The sequence below is a fragment of the Enhydra lutris genome, unplaced genomic scaffold (genome assembly GCF_002288905.1).
Source record: "Enhydra lutris kenyoni isolate GAN:26980312 unplaced genomic scaffold, ASM228890v2 scaffoldscaffold76, whole genome shotgun sequence".
NCBI lineage: Eukaryota > Metazoa > Chordata > Mammalia > Carnivora > Mustelidae > Enhydra > Enhydra lutris.
In genome coordinates, this window is record NW_019154160.1 from 4,154,870 (window position 1) to 4,174,991 (window position 20,122).

At 44.7% G+C, this 20,122-nt stretch overlaps 1 protein-coding gene across 4 annotated transcripts in view; it reads right to left on the reverse strand.

The window, feature by feature from the left end:
• LOC111160483 (glyceronephosphate O-acyltransferase) overlaps window positions 1-20,122 on the reverse strand; it is a 34,850-nt gene that overhangs the window by 7,853 nt on the left and 6,875 nt on the right. For 2 of the 4 annotated variants that reach the window (XM_022523625.1, XM_022523623.1), the window contains exons 2-9: window positions 18,092-18,274; window positions 10,141-10,317; window positions 7,650-7,779; window positions 4,772-4,899; window positions 4,447-4,522; window positions 4,056-4,207; window positions 3,805-3,935; window positions 1,904-2,127 (exon numbers count right to left, since the gene is read on the reverse strand). In XM_022523625.1, the coding sequence (XP_022379333.1) occupies window positions 1,904-2,127; window positions 3,805-3,935; window positions 4,056-4,207; window positions 4,447-4,522; window positions 4,772-4,899; window positions 7,650-7,779; window positions 10,141-10,317; window positions 18,092-18,274 (1,201 nt within the window). The remainder of the gene's footprint in view (window positions 1-1,903; window positions 2,128-3,804; window positions 3,936-4,055; window positions 4,208-4,446; window positions 4,523-4,771; window positions 4,900-7,649; window positions 7,780-10,140; window positions 10,318-18,091; window positions 18,275-20,122) is intronic. The other 2 variants (XM_022523624.1, XM_022523626.1) reach the window with 2 other exon arrangements.

The following is a 20,122-nucleotide window of genomic DNA, read 5'->3' on the forward strand; positions in this document are numbered from 1 at the left end:
AGGCTGCCGGGCTACATAAGCAAAGGGACACCGCTCCAGCTGGCCAACAAGGTCGACCGAAGGGTGTGGCTTTCCTTCTGGGCTCACAGGCCTTGGGCCAGCTTGCTTGAGGTAACGATACAACCTATGATACTGTTATACACATCACAGAGCACGGAACAGTATGCCAGGACAATAGGATACGGTAAAGAGCTCCAGCCATGAGAACGCAGGCAAGATGAGTGGAGTAAGAAAAAAGGAACTGAATTAGGAAATGTGCCCAATCACTCTCCATGACGGCTACTTAATACCCACATGGTAGCTGCAGTTACTTTAGCTGCTCAACAGAGACTCTCAGCCGTGGACTGGCCGCGCATCGACCCCACCTTGCAAGAGCGAAGCGCTTGGAAGGAGGCGCTTGTGTTCTCACAGGCTCCTGGGCCTGCAGGAGTCAGCACTTTACCTGTTCTTTTCCAGGATCTCCCACCTGAATCACACTCCCAGGAGACCATGAAAATACTGGGACATGTGTCTGATTCATCTTCATTTCCCCATTGGTGACCGCCATCCAGTTTGATGTCCCTTCTGTGAGTTCCGCCTACACATCTCGTAGCTCGTCCACCTTTAAAGCTGACATGGGCTGTTTGCTACAGCTGTTTTCAGTCATGCTTCCCTGATTAAAATCTGCTCCTTAAAATCCCTCACCCACTCGTCTTCCTGAACGGCTCCTCCTTTTCCATCAAGGTGAAACCCGACATCAAAAGTCACTTCTATGAAACCTTCCCAGAGCGGAGACCCTTCCCTACACAGTATTCTCAGCAACTGTCTGTGGTCTGTCCATAGCTTTTTTTTTTTTTTTCCAAATATTTTCTTATTTATTTGAGAGAGAGAGAGAGAGAGAGTGCACATGAGTAGGGGGAGCAGCAGAGGGAGAGGGACAAGAAGACTTCTTGATGAGCAGGGAGCCTGACCTGAGGCTCGATCCCAGGTCCCTGAGATCACGACCTGAGCCAAAGGCAGACGCTTAACTGACTGAGCGGCCCAGGCGCCCCCCATCCATAGCTCTCTCTGTTTACTCCACTGGACCTTGTCTCTAGATCACCCAGCCCTGACTTCCACAAGGCAGGAGAACCTCACAGAGGCTGCTGCTTGTCCCCTTTGTATCCCTGGCTGTTCTCAGCACCGACCAGACTCAAGAGGTTTAATGACGAACAGCAGGGAGCTGCGTATAAATGGATCCCACTTCTAACAGCGGTCTCTGCAATTTTAACCCAGAGAGATTGAAAACGGGACTAAAGCTAACACTTGTCATATAACATCCCAAACTCCCAGCACAGTATTTGTAACTCTAATGAGGCTTTTACAAAGCTATCGTCTTCAGAGAATTGTATAAAGTTCTACATGACTGGCCCTTTAGTCCTTAGGACGCAGTGAGGCAAATGGGTTGCGAATACAAGAAGGTTTAAAAGGAGGGCGTACCACCCCGGTCGCGGCGAGCACCGAGTCGTGCACGGAGCTGTCACACCAGTGCTGCACACCAGAAACAAGCGGGACATGCTATGCCGACCGTGTTTCAATAACAAAAATTTAGAAAAAATGAAAATAAAGAGGTGGTGTGGAGGGAGGAATGCGTGGAGGACGATAAGATCCACTTACTCTCCGGGCCGCTGGGTGCCGAGGAGACGGTGTTCTCGCTCTCCAGGTACTGAGTGTCCAGGAGGACACGGCGTGTGAACCACTACTCATTCTCGAGGGATTCTGCTGCACAATGTCCCAGAGTGATACCAACAAGTAAAGTTTTCTTTCTCTCGGAGCAAAGCTTTGCTCCGTGTCCTGTACAGGCTTTTCCATGCTTGGGCAAGGATTCTTCTAGAGTAAGAAATAAAAAGCAAGCACTCTCAGGACATGCATCCCACATACGTACCAGGCCAAGTGAGAAAGCCCCCGAAGGCCTGGGTTAAGCCTTTGAGCCATAAAGTCTTCTCCACTAGGGCGTCGAAGTCCATGGCCGGCCGGTTCTGGAGCAGAACGGCGGCCGTCAGGGCCCAGGGGCTCAGGACCAGGTTCTGGATCTGCAGCAGCTGCATCTTATAGGCCACTTCCGTGACGAAGGCGTGCACGTCCTCCGGCTGCTTCTGAGGAATATACCTACGAGAACAGCGAAGACCGAATCACCACTCTGTGGCGTGCGTCGAGGTGAGTGGGGGAGGGCGGGGGGCGCGGAGACAGACCCTTGGGAAGGCTTCTCCGACTTTCTGCCAACCGAATTCTCTCAGGTCACAATGCAAGACTACACCCTGACTTGACTACAGTGTAGCCTGCCCCATGGGACAGAGTCCTATTCTTTTGGGTTCCAGGCAAAAACAACAACCCACAAAAACCACAACTGCTGCGGCTTTATCAGTGGATCCATCAATTCCCCCGTGAGAACGGAGGCCTCCGCCAGCAGACTGGACGACAGGGTCCTTCTGGAATCCTCTGTGCTCTGAACACCTGTCTCCCAGAACATGCGTTCCAGGGAACATGTGACCACTCATGTCTGCGCTGCACAGGCCATCCAGTTTGCCTGGCGGCCGCCCTGCCCTTCTAAAAAGCGCAAGGTCGCCTGCCACGTACTGCCACGATCCTCGCCTGACAGATTCTTCAGGCGTGTGTCAGCAACCTTGGAATGAGATGCTCTCCGGAGCCTGGGTGGAGCGGGATGAAGCAGGGATAGGCGCAGGACCTAAAGCAGCCCCACAGTAAGGTGGCTTCGCGTGAAATCTAGGACCAATGAGGGCGCCCGGTCCTAGAGAACACCTGGCAGACCCAATCTGAGAGCTAGAGAGGGAAAGCTAAGCTAACATCCGCTTCAGAGCTGAGGAAGCGGCTAGTGACGCACGCCAGCGGCCGTGGGCGCCCTGGCATGACAGATAAATGATGAGTGATATTGCAGTCACGGGCAGCCTGGCTGAGCAGATGGGTTCTGTCTCCTTTACTTCCCCAGGTGTGCTTCTCCAGATTAAAAAAACCCAGGTGTGTGTCTGTACCTGCATCCTGAAAGCACATATCTGTGCCCATGAACCTACAACCTTCTGGGGGCACCTGGGTGGCCCAGTCGGTTAAGCATCTGACTCCTGGTTTCGGCTCAGGTCACGAGCCCGTGTCGGGCTCTGTGCTCAGTGCAGAGTCTGCTTATCCCTCTCCTTTTGCTCTCCTCCCCCACCTTCCCACTGTCTCTGTCTCTCTCTCTCTCCCCGCCAAATAAATAAATAAATAAATAAAATCTTAAACAACAAAACAAAACAAAACAAAACTGTAACCTTGAGGGGAGAGAGTCATCCTCATTCATTATCATGTAATCCCTTCTAGGATCAAAAATAATACTTACTATATACTTTGGCTGACCTACTAGTAGTGCTCAGCCACTGCCCTGCCCACAGAATGGGCAGGGTACTAAGTGGTGGAGTATAGTATAGGCAGGAGGGTACTGGTTCTCCTGAGAAGAACGAGCAGCACCATCTGACTTTGGGTATTCGACATATATATCCTGCGGCTGGCTGTATAATTGGCAAATACAATTCTTTTCTTAAAAAAATTTTTTTTACCTTTTATGTAATTTTCCATACCCAGTGTGGGGTTCAGACTCACAACCCCAAGATCAAGAGTCGCATGCTCCACCCGCCAAGCGGCGAGGCGCCCCACAAACATAGTTCTTTAACTGGAGCTTTCCGCTTCCCTGCTATGTGATCTCAGATAACCAGGTTCAGTCCTAGAAGCCCAACCACACACTTCCAGATGCTCATCCTTATTTCTACATCAGTTATGAAAACACAGGTCTTGCACCTTGGAACCAAATTATATGGGCTCCGACTCATCCTCCCAGCTGCCAGAGATCGAAGTGATACAGGGTCTCCAAAGTACACATGGATATTTCCAAAATTTTCAGAGAGGATCTTCCTGGCTTTCAACAATCCCTAATAGTATCAAAACAGAGGGAATGGAACAAAGAAGAGTAAGTTCAGAAAGGAGCTGGTGTACAAACCAGCATTTTCTCTAAATTCAAGGAAAATCAAGTTTGGTTATCCTTTACGTACAGTTGTAGATTCTTTTGGCTTTGGAACCCCTAGAAGCTCGTACACGTAAAGCATTTCTTCCAATACTTTATCATAACTGATGCTGATTGGAACAAGGTAGGTATCAAAAACTTCTCTTTTAAAAAATGGTTCCATCACAATATTCAAAAGACCTGTCAACAGGGAGAAATGGTTTTCTGTATGTAGTGAAATGTGGAGCAAATGAGGGTCCGTAAACAGGAAGTGTACATTATATCCACAGCCCATACACAGAAACAATTACAACTTAAAGAAACAGTTACACTTATAAAGAAAAAAATGATCTTGCCATAAAAAAAGTGTCGAGCCATATTTAGCAGCTATGATGACCACACACCTGGACGTGTATTCTTTCAGTCTCTAAAGGACCTACCAAATTTCGGAGTCAATGTCTTGGCAGAGCGACTTCTTGTCCCTTCGAGGAAAAATTCAACAGGAGCATAACCATTCTTTAAAGAGAAAACACAAACAAACAAAACAAAACACAAAACCCATTGCCTAGTCTCAAAGTGAGAAAAGGTTCTTTTGATTCCTTTCCCCAAGCTGTCCCCCACCCCCAGCCTGAAACACACTGTGGGGGACAAGTAGCCAAGTGGGCCACTCAGGAGTGAAGAATTTAAGTAAGATCCTATGGCAAGCTCAAGCTTGAGCGAAAAGGAAATGCGGCTTGAAGGTACCGGGAAATTATCTGCCTTTACCCGCAACATGGTTTTCACGTATTCAGAGAACACCGCCCAGTAGAGTTTATTGCCACCAAAGGTGCGCCGCATGAAGAAGGCGCCCGACATCCGCAGCAGCTCCCCGACCATCTTCATTCCCAGGAAGTCTAAACAAAACACAGAGAAGGGGTTCATCGGTATTTGCAGATCCTGAAACCTTCTATAAATACCTAAACCCACATTCTGTAAAGAAACAGCAGAAGACACCACGATGATATCACTACTCATACTTCCTGAGCTGAAAATCTGTCTGAAGAAGAATCTAATAGAATCATGGGAGAGAAGGGACAGTGGCGGAAGGCCCACTGGGAGGCTACCTCATGCGCCCCCACGCACCTCCGTGTTTATAACCCAACCGACCTGAGACGGGGGCCACAACAGGCAACGTGACAAGCTCGGTAACGTCACCATAATCGAGTTCTTTAGCTACTGCTTCTGCCTGATGACAGACCAGCCTGTGTCTTCCATGCTTGACAGCTGGACAGATCAGCTCCCACCTTCCTTTTTTTTTTAACCCAGGAGGTAAAAATACCAGCCTTCTTTTAGTGGCACAAATTAAATAAAGCGACTGTGGGATGCTTTATTCTACCATCAGTTTTAAAACCCTCGTTTTTTCCGTTTTCCCTAACTTTCAAAGAACTTCCTCACGTGTCTGTACAGATGAAAATGCTTTTAAAGTACTTAAGTCCCTGGCAATTTTTACCTTACCGTTGACTGCATTTATTAACCAAGGTATATGCCTGAATCCCAACTTTCCTGGCTCCCTCCAAAGGGAGAAGATAAATAATGGTTTGCATGAGCAATCCTGCTTTTAGGAATCAGTCATCCAGAAATAAAAGCACTGATATGAGAATATACTGTAAAACTGCAACCACAGAACTATCCAACCACAGTACACCTATGCTGCTGAATGTTATAATGTTAGACATGAATTTAGGCCTTTGATCCATTTCAAGTTAATTTTATATGCAGTGTAAGATCAAGGCCTAAATGTAAGACCTAAAAGTATAAAATTCTTAGAAGAAAGCATAGAGGGAAAACTTCATGGTGTTAAATGTGGCAATGATTTCTTGGACAGCACACCGAAAGCACAGAGGACAAAAGACACTGACAAAGAAACTGGGCTACATCACCATGAAAAGCTTTTGTGCATCAAAGGATCCACTGGTAGACTGCAGAGTCAACTTTGGGAGAGATTCGGTGGGAGAAGGGAAAAAATGTTTGCAGATCATGTATCTAATAAGGGATTATTCTCCAGAATACATAAAGAACTCCTACAACTCAACAACAACAACAAAAACAACCCAATTCAAAAATGGGCAAAGGACCTGAATAGATAACTGTTCCAAAAAAGATACAGAAATGGCCAAAAGTACGTGAAAAGATGATCAACACTGCTCGTCATCAGGGAAATATAAATCAAAATTACACTGAGTACCATGTCCTACCCATTAGGATGACTGTGATTAAAACAAAACAAGAAGCAGGGATGCTTGCGTGGCTCAGTCGGTTAGGTGTCTGCCTTCGGCTCAGGTCACAATCTCAGGGTCCTAGGATTGAATCCTGCAGAGCAGGGAACCTGTTTCTCCCTCTCTGCCTGCCACTACCCCCGCTGTGTTCTCTCTCTCCTCTTAAAAAAAAAACAAAAAAAACAAAAAAAACCAAAACACAAAAACCACAAGAAATTAAGTGTTGGATGCCGAGAAACTGGACCCTCGGGCACTGCATTGGTGGGATGTGAAATGGTACAGTCATTATGGAAAACAATACAGTGTTCCTCAAGAAAATTAAAAATAAAAAAAAAGAAAAGAAAAAAGGAAAAGAAAATTAAAAATAAAACCAGCACATAAGCTAGCAATTCTACTTCTGGGTATATGCCTAGAAGAATTTAAAGCAGAGACTCAAACAGACATTTGCCCACCTATGTTCATAGCAGCGTTATTCATAATAGCCAAAATGTGGAAGCAACCCAAGCATCCATGGGCAGAACAAAGGATAAACAACATGTGCTCTGGACGTCCAGCCAAACAGGACTCAGCCTTTAGGAAGAAAATTCTGAAACATGGTGCAACATAAGTAGACCCTGAGTGAGAGAAACCAGCCACGAAAGGACAAATCCTTTAAGTTCCACTCGTATGCGGTATCTAAAGGAGTCAAATTCCTAGAGACAGAAAGTAGAATGGTGTTGGCCAGCAGCTGGGGGGAGAGCAGAAGGAGTCAGTGCTGACTGGGGACAGAATTTCAGGTCTGCAAGATGAAAAGTAGGTGGAGATCCGTGTGTGGATTCACAGCGTGAATGTACTTAATACCACCGAACTATATGCTTCAAGATGGTTACGGTGGCAGACATAACATTTTGTGTATTTTACCATAATTAAAAATATGTAAAAGAAAAAAGTTAGATTTCCTGACCTTAGAGATAACCACGGATAAATTATCAAATAAAAAAAGCAAAGGCAGGTCATATATACAAGTGGTATCTCATTTACAAATCTAAACCAAAACGCCGGTGTGCACTTGTCCTTCTTTCCATCTGTAGTGAAGTGCAGCACAGAGACCTAATCCTGACTATCGGGGGTTATATTTATAATATATCTACTATAGTATATTAACCATCTATTATAATATTTATAATTATATTTATAATATAATTATTATATTAATTATCTGTTATAATATTTATAATTATATTTATAACATATTTATTATATTTGCGACATGGTCACTCAGGTTGGACGGCAGAAGGGAGAGGGGATCTGCATCCTCATCTTCACGTACCTCAGTCACCGGTAAAATCATTTCAGTGACTATTTTCATTCTAATAATGAAAGCAGAAGAGGAGAAAAACAATACGCACCCATTCCCGCGGCTATGACAGGCACCGGTAAATCATAGTTGTATAAGAGAAAAGACAACATCAGAAAGTCAATGTAACTTCGATGACTGGGCAGCAGGACGACTGGGTGCTCCTGGATGGCTCGTTGTAGCTTTAAAAGAAAGGTTACAGTTTGAATACTCTCAGTTTTCCTGTTATTAAAATCACATGTCACATCACCAAACGGAAGAACGGGTATATACGGACAGAGAGAATACTACGGATGCCTTCCTAATACATACAGAAAACTTATGTCAGAGTTCTAGTTAAAATTACCTCACATAATGCAAGAACATTAAAAATGTACATTTTATAGATCATCATAAGAGAGATGATCACTAACATATTAGTTGGGCCCATATTAAGCATTTTACATGCACTGTTTAATATCACATATTTGTAAATAAGGCCTAAGCATTAGGTTCCCCATTTGTGACATGGTCACGCGTCTCATCAATGGCCAAGCTGCGAGTGGAACTGAAGTGAGTCTGAATTAGAGTCAGCTGTTGGGGCGCCTGGGTGGCTCAGTGGGTTAAGCCTCTGCCTTCAGCTCAGGTCATGATCTCAGGGTCCTGGGATCGAGGCCCGCGTCGGGCTCTCTGCTCAGCAGGGAGCCTGCTCCCCACCCACCCGCTCCCTGCCTGCCTCTCTGCCTACTTGTGATCTCTCTCTCTGTCAAATAAATAAATAAAACCTTAAAAAAAAAAAGTCAGCTGTTACGCAATGTGCTAGACCGGTTGAGTGCAGTAAGAGAGAACAAAGTGTCTCTCAGGTAGATTAATAAAAACACATCTGCGTTAGTAGGACAAATGAGTGGTATGGTATTTTTCTATTTATATACTGTACTTTCCACCAGGAAGAAGGGGTGCCCTTAGTTAGAAGGAATTTGAGCTTCCAGATATATTCCACAGGCTCTGAGCCTCAAAAATATTCACTGGGATCAGTGAGTTATCTGTTTTTTAAAAATCTAAATAAAATTCACCAAGGCAAGGTCGTGTGTGATCAGTTAAGAAGACGTGGCCAGTCAACATTCTCTGGATGGCTGTATCAAACACTTTTTTTTTTTTTAAAGATTTATTTATTTCTTTGAGAGAGTGAGAGAGTGCACGAGCACATGCGGTGGGGCGCAGAGGGGGAAAATCTGAAGCAGACTCCCTGCCGAGCACAGAGACACAGGGCTCCATCTCATGACCCATGAGGTCATGACCCCAGTCGAAACCAAGAGTTGGATGCTCAACCGACTGAGCCAGCCAGGCAGCCCCCCCACCCCAAACATTCTTTGAGAGAGAGCCTGAGAGTAACTCAGCAAACTACAGAATAGTCATTAGAGGAGAAAACAAGAAATACATGAAAGTAAATGATTGAATAAAACATTAAAAGACATGTGGAAGAAGGCCAATGGAGGTAAGAGCTTCTTAGTAAGAGGCAAAACATTAAAAATCATAAGTGAATAAAAATAGAAAAAGCTCTTCTTTCCAGAAGAAAAAAGACTACACCACGCCTGTTAAATCACTCCGGAGTGATGGAGTTAGAAAAATCACCATTTGGCAATCATTAGAGTAATAACTGGTTCAGGAAAAATCATCAGTGTGAAACCTGTGATGGAGACTCTGCTGGAAACCAGGACCCCTCCCCGTCCTTAGAGTCTCTCTTCATGTGATTCTTATTCATTGCCAAGGGAAACAGGGTAACTTCACAGCGGAGAAACCCGGCTGATACCAGATGACGAAAGTGAACACTACCAGTAAGGGGAGACAGCCACCACGCACTCCTTGATCTGCTGCACTGAGAAGGATACAATGTTGTGTCCTGCCCAAGCCCTACAGAGTGAGTCTAATGCTGAGAAACGTCACTTAAATCCAAATCAAGACATGCTACAAAATAACTCGTCTGTTTTTTTTTTTTTCTAAACTAATATGAAACACAAAGACTAAGGAATTGTTCTACATTAAAAGAGTCGAAAGAGATACAGAAGCTGAATGTTAACCCAATGTAGGATTTCTTTCACTATACAATATACAAGATATAACTGGTGATCCATGAGATACGACTGAGGTCTGTACTGCTGTGTACTAGTGTTGTATCAATGTCAGTTTGCTTATTCTGATAACTGCACCATAAGGGAATGTCCTTGCTTATGGGAAAAACACAGCAGAGTATTGAGGAGAGGATAAAGGAAATGTTGTGAGGGGATCCAGGTGGGTCATATACAGAAATTCTTGGTATTACTTCTGTAGCTTTGCAGACACCTGACATGAGGTTAGTCTGGAAGTCTTACTGGACCAAGTGAGTTAGTCTGAAGTCTGTAGGTCTGAAAGTAAACAAGTACCACCCTCCAGAGAAGCAAAGCCTCCTCAGCCCAGCCGGGAAGCCGGCTGGCGAGGGCCTGCTCCTTTCGTGCCGTGTGAGAGGTCTTGAAGTTGACTAAATCGTGAGGGGGAAGAAGGTTTCTTTTTAAACAAGCAATACTCACTTTCTGAATACCTTCTTCATTTACGCACACTTTTGAGAAAATTTGTTTAAATATTTTGCTCAGGGCAAAGGCAAAAAACCGGATGGCTCCCAGACGCAGTTTGTGGCTCATCTCATCCAAAATCTCACAGACTTCCTCTCGGAGGACATCGACGGATTGAAGGGATTCCTTGGAAAGCTAGAAAGAAAGGGAAAGCAGGGATGTGTCTTTGAGGAAAAGCCAGAACTCGTGTTCACTCAAACCGCTACGACTAGTTCCAAACAGACCCTTATTTCATACCTCAAAAATGCTACATTTGCTTTCATTTCAACCGGTGTAATTTACTTTCCAATATAACTCAAGTAGATAAATCATCCTATTTAGACAACTTCAAAGATGGTAATTCAAGGAGAACAGGCCCTCTAGGAAAGCGTCTCACCTTTCCATCTGATTTGTTAAGAAGCTCACAGCCAAATTCTCCGAAGTAAGCTGTTGCCCACGAACCAGTGTGCTTTTAGCAGATTGCTGCCGCTCATCGACCTGCCCCTTGCTACCACAAGGTAATATACAAGGTAATACACAAAGTAAAACAGAAGATCAGGTTGAAGTAACCATTCAGACTGTATCAGATCTACAGGTCACTGGGACAAAGCTTTCCAAAGTATCCACGTAACTAGTAAAGCCGATGCCCTCACACTGGAACTCTTTTTGCTCCAAAGGGCACCACGTCTTTTTCTAAAGAGAACAACATGTTGGCTGTGTGCTAGGCCTGGGGACGGGGATAAGTAAGGCAGCTTCTGTCCTCAGGGAACTCCAATTTGACCCCTTAAGCGAGCACGTTGAGAAAGAACAGCGTCTATGTGATAAACTGTATTTATCCTTCGCAGAGGAGAATGTTCCAGGATGTGGCCCAGAAGATGAGAGGGTAGGATGCTGGAGTCCCAGTTACCTCAATTACATGCAGTGGACAAATAGCTTCTTTTTTTTAAAAAATAATTGAGGTGAAATTAACATACATAAAATTAGCCATTTCAAGCTAAATTCTGTGGCGCTTGGTACCTTCACAAATGGATAATCAACCTCTCCCTAGCTTCGTATTTTATCTTTTTCAGGGAAACAGAGGAATCAATGGATTGGTGGTAAGGATGGATTTCAGGAAACAAGCCTAGGAAAAGGGAATACAGTTGGAAAGCCATCACAATAGTTCAGGCGGGAGACAGAAAAGGCCCCCAAAAGGCAATAATAGGCTGAAGGGAAGGGGAAGGGCAGTGAGATGCTCGGTTGTTTTGGGCAACGGAATGGATGGTGGGGCTGTCCTGAAATTGGGGATGGAGAGCAGGTGTAGAAGACAGTGTGGTGCAGGGGTTGAGAAGGTGGCTATACTGATTTTGACGTGTTTGGAGACGTATAAAGTAACTGCAGGGGGGAGGACGGTGGGAGCTAAGAGTCTGAACCCCGATTATCTAGCCAAGGCTAGAGGTCCCGTTTGGGAATCACCAGACTACAGATAAAAAATGGAAATGACGGGAGTGGATAAAATGGACCAGGGAGGCTGCAGGATGAAAATAAGAAGGCTGAGGGTTCAACCCTGACAAACACCCATTGGATAGAAGAACTTGTAAAGAGACTAACAAGAAAAATGGCAAGAGAACTGTACTGTGTGATGCCATAATGTGAAGGTAAGAGAGGACCTGCAGGAGAGTGTCCAACAAACTGGACACAGTAGAAACACAGTGCAGACTAAAAGAACCCCTTGGACCGGGTCACTTGGAGATGCACAGCAACCTTTACGGGAATCAAGGGCAGCAACCTGCTGAACGTGGGAGGTGCACGGGAAAGGACACACGACACCTTTGAGGAGTTGGGATGAGAAGGGAAAGAGAAATGGAGCATTTAAAAAAAAAAATACATGGCTGAAAGGGGCTTCTTGCCCACCCCTCCCCGACACTGGGCCCATGCAGAAGGCTGAAGAGGAGGACAGACAAGTCTTCAGGGGATCTGAAGGAAATGGACAGATGGAAGAACACAGGTGAGCAGGTTGGTCAGTTCAGAAGGAATGGCCTTCTCCAGGACTGGAGGAAAGCACAGAAGCAGAGAATGACCTATTCTCTTATTTTGTGCAATCGGGCTAAAGCCCGACAGATATGTCTCCCCTTCCAGATCCTTCTTCCTGGAAACCTAAGATAAGATTAAAAGATGAGCATTAGCTCTGTAACTCCTGCCCAGCATTGTCCCCTCTCAGTCTGTTCTCCACATCACAAACCAGAGTGGTTTCTTTTTTTTTCCTAAGATTTTTATTTATTTGAGAGAGAGAGCATGAACAGGAACAGAGGCAGGCAGAGAGAAGGAGAAGAAGACTCCCCTGCTGAGCAGAGAGCCCGACATGGGGCTCCATCCCAGGACCCTGGGGTTATGACCTCAGCCAAAGGCAGATGCTCAACCCACTGAGCCAGCCATTTGCCCCTGAGCAATATCTTAAATGCAGAAGTAATCTCATCTTTCCTGGGCTAAAAGCCCTTCGACGGCTGCATAGCATTCTGCGAGACAAAGGCAGCCTGAGTCAGCAGCAGAGATGGAAAGAGACAGACAAGAGCTGTTGAGGAGAGCAAACTGGCAGCAGCTCTTAGTGACCCACAGCACAGGAAGGGAAAAGTGAGAAGCCGAAGACGGTGTCGAGATTTTTGGTAGGAGCAGCAGGCATATGGAGGGGCTGTTCTTGGAGATACGCAGAACTGGGTGTAGGGGATGTACATGGTACAGTGGTGGGGGTGGGAGGGTCAAAGACTTTGGCTCAGATATCCTGAATGTGAGATGCTTTTGGATTTTCCAAGTAGGTATTCCAGTAGACATAAAAATACATGTATGAAACTCAAAAGAGATCTGGGCTGAAGCAATAGATACCAGTTATTATTTACTACATATTGTTATTTATAATAATATATTATTATAATAATATAATAGGGAGACATCAGCATAAGGAAGGTATTTACAATTCTGGTAATACATAAAACAGCCCAGTAAGTAGGCAGAATAAGAAGGGATTAGAACAAGACCTTGAGGAGCAGCAGCATTTAAAGAGACAGGAAAAGGCAAAGGGAAAGAAGCCCACAAAGACAACTGAGGAATGATAAAAAAGATTTGGTGGTGGTGGGCGGCACCTGGCTGGTTCCCTTGAAGCCTGTGCCTCTTGATCTCAGGATTGTGGGTTCGAGCCCCCCAGCAGGTGTAAAAATTACTTAAAAATAAAATCTTAAAAAAAATTTTGGTAGGTAAGGGGGAGAATATGGTATCACAGAAAGAAAGGAGGGAGAGTGTGCCAAGGGCTACGAAGGGTGTCAACAAGGTTGATTTTAGCCATCAGGAAGGAATCATTCTCGGTCTTGGAAAGAGCAATTACAGTGGGATCCAGCTCTCTGGATCCCAGGGAGCTGCGTGTATACAGAGGGTGAGAGACTAGAGCCCCGCGTATGGCAAACACAGCTGACTTCTTCCCGGAGTAGAGAAGTGGGAAAGGAAGAGCGGAGCCACAAGGAGAGAAGGAGTCTGCCCGAACGAGGCTGATCTCGGCAGGAAGAGGTCTGCGCGAGTTCAGGGATGACAGTAAAGAGCCAATGAAGAGGAAGAAGTTGAAGACATTTGAGGGGAGACCCCAAAGTCCCTGAGGAGGACGGAGCCGGTCAAGTTCAGAGCTCAGCAATAGGGGAGGGGTTGAACAACAGGAGAAAGAGCTTCCTGTCCTGTTTTCACTGGAGGGAAGAAGAGAATGAGGGTATCAGATGCAGGTAAATTAGTAGCTTGATCACAGGAAGTTGAGAGTGGTCATTTAACGGTATACATTTTCTTTGGGAAGCAGGAAGAAATGTCACCTGTTGAAGGTAAGGGGCAGAGGCTGGCGGTTCAGAAAGTCCTCGGCTGGAGGACTGACGCTGATACTCCCAGTTCGGAGAACGGGAGAGAGCTCCCTGGGGAAACGAGGAATTCTTGGGTAACACAGAAGTCCCGGCTATGCTGCATGATCCTGAATTTATAACAATTCCAATCTACCTACATTGAGTGATTTTTTTTTTTCCTCAGTAGAACAGCCAAGTCTGAGAAACACTGGCCTATATCAGTCATGCTTAACCTGGCTGCATATGGGAATTACTTGGGGAGCTTTTAAAAAAGAAAAAGAAGAAAGAGATACCTGGGTCCTATTCCAGACCAATTTATATCAGAATCACTGTGGACAGGACAAAAGCATTTTTTTTCCACTCATTCATTCAAGAAATATTTATTGAAAGTGTACTATGTGCTAGGCACTAGTAATATAGCAAAAAGAGAGAGAGAGAGAGAGATAAAAATATAGAATACAGAAAAAAAAGGGAGTCATAAGGGAGATAAAAATTTTTGCCTTCATGGAGTTTATGTACTAGTAGAAAATCATAGTTAACCTTCTATGAAAGTTCTCCAGGTAATTCTTTTTTTTTCCCCTCCAGGTAATTCTAACAAAGAGCCAGTATTGAGAACCACTGTCTTTGTAAGTTCTAACTGATAAGGAAACTTTACTTCACTTATGAAATAGGCTGAGTCAGACAGGACTAATAGTTTCCCCCAAGACAAATCACAACAGGCAGATTAAACCAGAAGGATTAGGGGGCGCCTGGGTGGCTCAGTGGGTTAAGCCGCTGCCTTCGGCTCGGGTCATGATCCCAGGTCCTGGGTTCGAGCCCCACGTCGGGCTTTCTGCTCGGCAGGGAGCCTGCTTCCTCCTCTCTCTCTGCCTGCCTCTCTGCTTACTTGTGATTTCTCTCTGTCAAATAAATAAATAAAATCTTTAAAAAAAAAAAAAAACCAGAAGGATTAGGAGCACAGGTCAGACGCAGACAGAGGCGCTTGGGTGGCTCGGTTGGCTAAGTATGTGCCCTCAGCTCAGGTCACGATCCGGAAGTCCTGGGCTTGAGTCCCAGGTCAGGTTCCTGCTTCTCCCTCTGCTCCTCATGCCACTCGTACTCTCTCTCTCTCTCTCAAATAAATAAATAAAATCTTTAAAAAATGTTTTTAAAAAGAAGAAAACAGAGAGCAGAGATAAAGAATTTCTCTGAGGTTGTAGGCCTGACTAAATTCCACTTAAAAATCAACAGAGGGGGCACTTGGGTGGGTGGCTCAGTGGGTTAAGCCTCTGCCTTAACCCACTTAATCTCAGGGTCCTGGGATCGAGCCCGGAATCAGACTCTCTGCTCAGCAGGGAGCCTGCTTCCCCCTCTCTCTCCGCCTGCCTCTCTGCCTACTTGTGATCTCTCTCTCTCTGTCGAATAAATAAATAAATAATCTTAAAAAAAAAAAATCAGTGGAGGGGCACCTGGGTGGCTCAGGTTAAGCATCTGCCCTCAGCTCAGATCATGATCTAGGGGTTCTGGGATCGAGCTCCACATCAGGGTCCCTGCTCAGCAGGGGAGTCTGCTTCTCCTTCTCCCTCTGCCCCTGCTCGTGTACTCTCTCTCACTATCTCAAATAAATAAATCTTAAACAAAAAAAAGGTCAATGGAGCCCAATCTCTACAGGTAAACCTCAAAGCCTGGGAGCACCTGGACAATGTGACAGGGAGGGCCGGCCATGAGGAAGCTGTAATCGCGCCCCCTGAATACCCCTATCTGATGTCTTCAAATGACATGCCCAAAACAGACCTAGCTTTTCTCCCAAGCCCAATCCCTCTCCTAAGTTCCCTATCTCAGTGAATGCTTCTGTCATCCTGTCTCTCTCTTCCTTCCCATCATTCACCCAGTTGATCATAAATAAGGTCTACTCCACCTCTGAAATTTTTCTTTCTTCTTTTTTTTTTAAGAGATGGAGCGAGAGAGGAGGAGGAAGTGGCAGAGGGAGGATCTTACGCAGGTTGCATGCTCAGCACAGAGCATGACGCGGGGCTCTAGCTCATGACCCTGAGATCATGACCTGAGCCAAAATCCAGACTCGGACACTTAACCAACTGAGCCACCCAGGCAACCCTACCTCTTAAATTTCTTAAATCTGTCCATCTCTGTTTCTACAACCGCAGCCTAGGCAACTGTGATCCCACAAAGGGATTACTGGAAGAGCATCATAACCAGACTTCCTGTCTCCATTTGTTGGTGTTTCTTTCTTTCTTTTTTTTTTAAAAGATTTTATTTATTTGAGAGAGAGAGAGAGCATGAAAGGGGCGAGGGGCAGAGGGAGAAGCCGGCTCCCTGATGAGCAGAGGGCCTGATGTGGGACTTGATCCTGGGACTCCAGGATCATGACCTGAGCCGAAGGCAGTTGCTTAACCAGCTGAGCCCCCCAGGTGCCCTGTTGGTGTTTCTCAAACATTAACTGATCAGGCCACACTCCAACCTGAAACCTTTCAATGGCTTTGCACTGTATGTAGGTTAAGTCTAACTCCTTTGGATGGTTTATAAGATTTATTATTTATTTTTAGAGAGAGAGAAAGAGAGAGCGTGCACAAGTAGGGGGAGGGCAGAGGGAGAGAGAGTGGACAAGAGAGAATTTCCAGCAGACTCTCCACTGAGCAGGGAGCAGAACGTGGGGCTTGATCTCAAGACCCTGAGATGCTAACCCAAGCTGAAGTCAGACACTTAACTGACTGAGACGCCCAGCTGCCCCCTCTGGATAGTTTATAAAACCCTCTGTGATGTGTCCCCCCGTTTGGCTCTCTACATTCTTTCCATTGTACCCCGTCTTCGCTCTCTTCGGTCTGGTCAAAACAAACTGCTTCTAGGACTCTGCGTATGCATGTTCTCTAGTTGCTAAAATATGCTGGTGGTTCCCAAGCTCTGCTATACTTTGGAACCAACAGGGCTTCTCCTCTTTCTTCTTCTCTCTCTCTTTTTTTTTTTTTGAGAGAGAGAGAGAGAGGGAGGGAGGGAGAAACAGAGAATCTTAAGCAGGTGCCACGCCCACCATGAAGCCCAACAAGGGGCTCCATCTCATGACCCTGAGATCCTTACCGGAGCTGAAACCAAGAGTCAGACACTTAACCAAATGAGCCACCCAGGCACCCCTTGACTGGGCTTCTTTAAAAACTACTACTAGGATGTCTGGCTCCTTCCCCAACATTCTGATTTAATTCATATGGGGGTGAGATCTATGCACAGGGATTCTTGACACTTTTTCCAGCAATTTTTTTTTTTAATATTTTAGTTAATTATTTGTCAGAGAGAGAGAGGGAGAGAGAGCAAGCACAGGCAGACAGAATGGCAGGCAGAGGCAGAGGGAGAAGCAGGCTCCCTGATGAGCAAGGAGCCCGATGTGGGACTCGATCCCAGGACGCTGGGATCATGACCTGAGCCGAAGGCAGCTGCTTAACCAACTGAGCCACCCAGGCGTCCCTTTTTCCAGCAATTTTAATGTGCAGTGAGATTTAACCATGGGGAAAGTAGTTATTTGCTCTGCTAGGAATACTTCTTCACCACTAACCATCTTTTAGGCATCATTTAAAAAAAAAAATCACTTTTCTAATTCCTTACACAAAATCATTTGCCCTATAATTACTGCCCCTGTACACTGGGCTCCCACTAGCGTGTCTTGTATCATATTTCATTGTAATTGTACAACTGGCGTCCTTCCCTGTCAGACTACAGTTGACCCTTGAAGAACACGGGGGCTGGGTGCCGACCCCCCATATGGGTTGAAAATCCACGTGTAACTTTTGACTCCCCCCAAACCTGACTAATAGACCACTCTTGACTGACAGCCTTACCGATAACATCAACGTGGATTCACACGTATTTTTGACGTTACATGCATTATAGACTGTTTTTAAAGAAAAGCATTTTTAAGAAAACTATAAGGAAAACACATTTACAGTACTGTACTGTATTTAAAAAAAAAAAAAAAAACCTAAAACAAACCAAAACAAAACAAAACTATGTATAAGTGGACCTGTGCGGTTCAAACCTGTGTCGTTCCTTGTTGACAATGAACAAGTCCGGCTATGGTTGAAGACGGAATCACTTACCTGTTTAATGACATAATGAACCTCTTCGGAACTGAGAACACTAGATTTAATATCACTTGGCTTGCAAGGAGTAATTCCCTTATAGACAAGAGGTGTGTAACACTTCATCGCAAATTTCAAGTCACTGACATGCCTCCTCTCCTCTAAAATGTCTTCAAATTCATCCCATTTTTTGAGCTCCTTCTGTGGGTAAGGCAAATGAGAGAAAGTAAAGCTTACAATGTAAAGTAAATCAGGACAGATAAGAGACTACACTGGTAAGGTTTCATCTTTGCCCACATTCTTATGCTATGACATATGAATACACTGATAACAGGTCTTTCTATACTAAGGAAAGGAAATGTAGGGGTGCCTGGTGGCTCAGTCGTTAAACGTCTGCCTTTGGCTCAGGTCATGATCCCAGCATCCTGGGATCGAGCCCTGCATCACATCAGGCTCCCTGTTTGGCGGGAGGCCTGCTTCTCCCTCTCCCGCTCCCCTTGCTTGTATTCCCTCTCTCACTGCGTCTCTCTGTGTCAAATAAATAAATAAAATCTTAAAAAAAAAAAAGAAAAAAGAAAAGGAAATGTAATGATAGTTGGGGTCACAAAATAGATATTGAGTATAATATTTTATTATTTTTGCTTGCTGTCTTTGTAAATCCAGGATCCCTCCAAGAAAGTTAAGAAAGAGAGTAAAGACTGAGACTTTAAGCTCGAGAATAATCTGATTAACTTTACAATCAATTTTATTTGATCAATTTTATCAAACACATTGATGAAATTTGTTTGTCTGTCTCTTCTACTTAGCTTTAAAATTAAATAAGAGCATACAACCGAAATTCAAAGTTATGTTAAACCAAATAAAAATATATGGGTGCAAATAAAAGGAAAATTCACTTAAGAAAAAAGTGCTCCCAACTATCATATGATCTCCCCGATATGAGGAAGTTGAGAGGCAACGTGGGGGGTTTGAGGGGTAGGAAAAGAATAAACGAAACAAGATGGGATCGGGAGGGAGACAAACCATAAGAGACTCTTACTCTCACAAAACAAACTGGGGCGGGGGTAGGGAGAGCGTGGTGGGGTTATGGACATTGGGGAGGGTATGTGCTATGGTGAGTGCTGTGAAGTGGGTAAACCTGGTGATTCACAGACCTGTACTCCTAGGGCTAATATTATATGTTTATAAAAAAATAAATAAAATTATTAAAAAAAAAATAGAAAAGAAAAAGTGCTCCCAGAGAAGCTCCTGGTGAGTAGTCGGTACTTGCTAGGACTACTTTCTTATCCCCTTTTGACTCCAGACAGTTTAGCGTCCATCCAACCAGCCTCTGAAACCGCTGTTTATCAGGTTACCTATGACTTCTGAAATGTTAATTCTTAAAATTCTGTTTTTCTGATTATAAAAGTAATAATAGTAATAATGATAATTTTAGCTAACGTGTACAGTTGTTTCCTAAATGTCACGCCCTATTCCAAGGCATTATTCCTAAATACAGGAATGATCCTCACAAAAATGGGAAAACCAAGGCACAAAGAACCCAAATAACTTATTCGGTTCTATAGCTCGCAAAGGGCAGAAACATGGTTCAAACTCAAGCCTTATGGCTTCATAGACCTTGCTCCTAACCTCTATCCCACACTACTCACCATATTAACTATGGAAAGTTTGGAAACATGGAAACATATAGGTAAACATATACTGCCCACAATTTTATACCCCAGGAATAACAACTCTTTACCACTTCCTACTTTTCCTTTTTTTTTTCCATTCACAGCTATACAAATACACAGTTTTTATTCAAAACGTGGACCATACCAAATATAGTTTATCTTGCCTTTTCAAATATGGTATGCACATTTTCCTGTATTAACTATTGTTTTAAAGCATTTTAGTGGAGGCAACTTCTTCAAATACTTTTTCCCCTGGTGACCGAAGGGCTGGGCTTTGGCCTTTACCCTCTTGGAGAAGTGCTGTAGAGATGGTGGGGACGCCTGGTCATGCACCGCTCCCGCCACTTCCATCTGTGGGGCTGTGATGAGAAGCCAA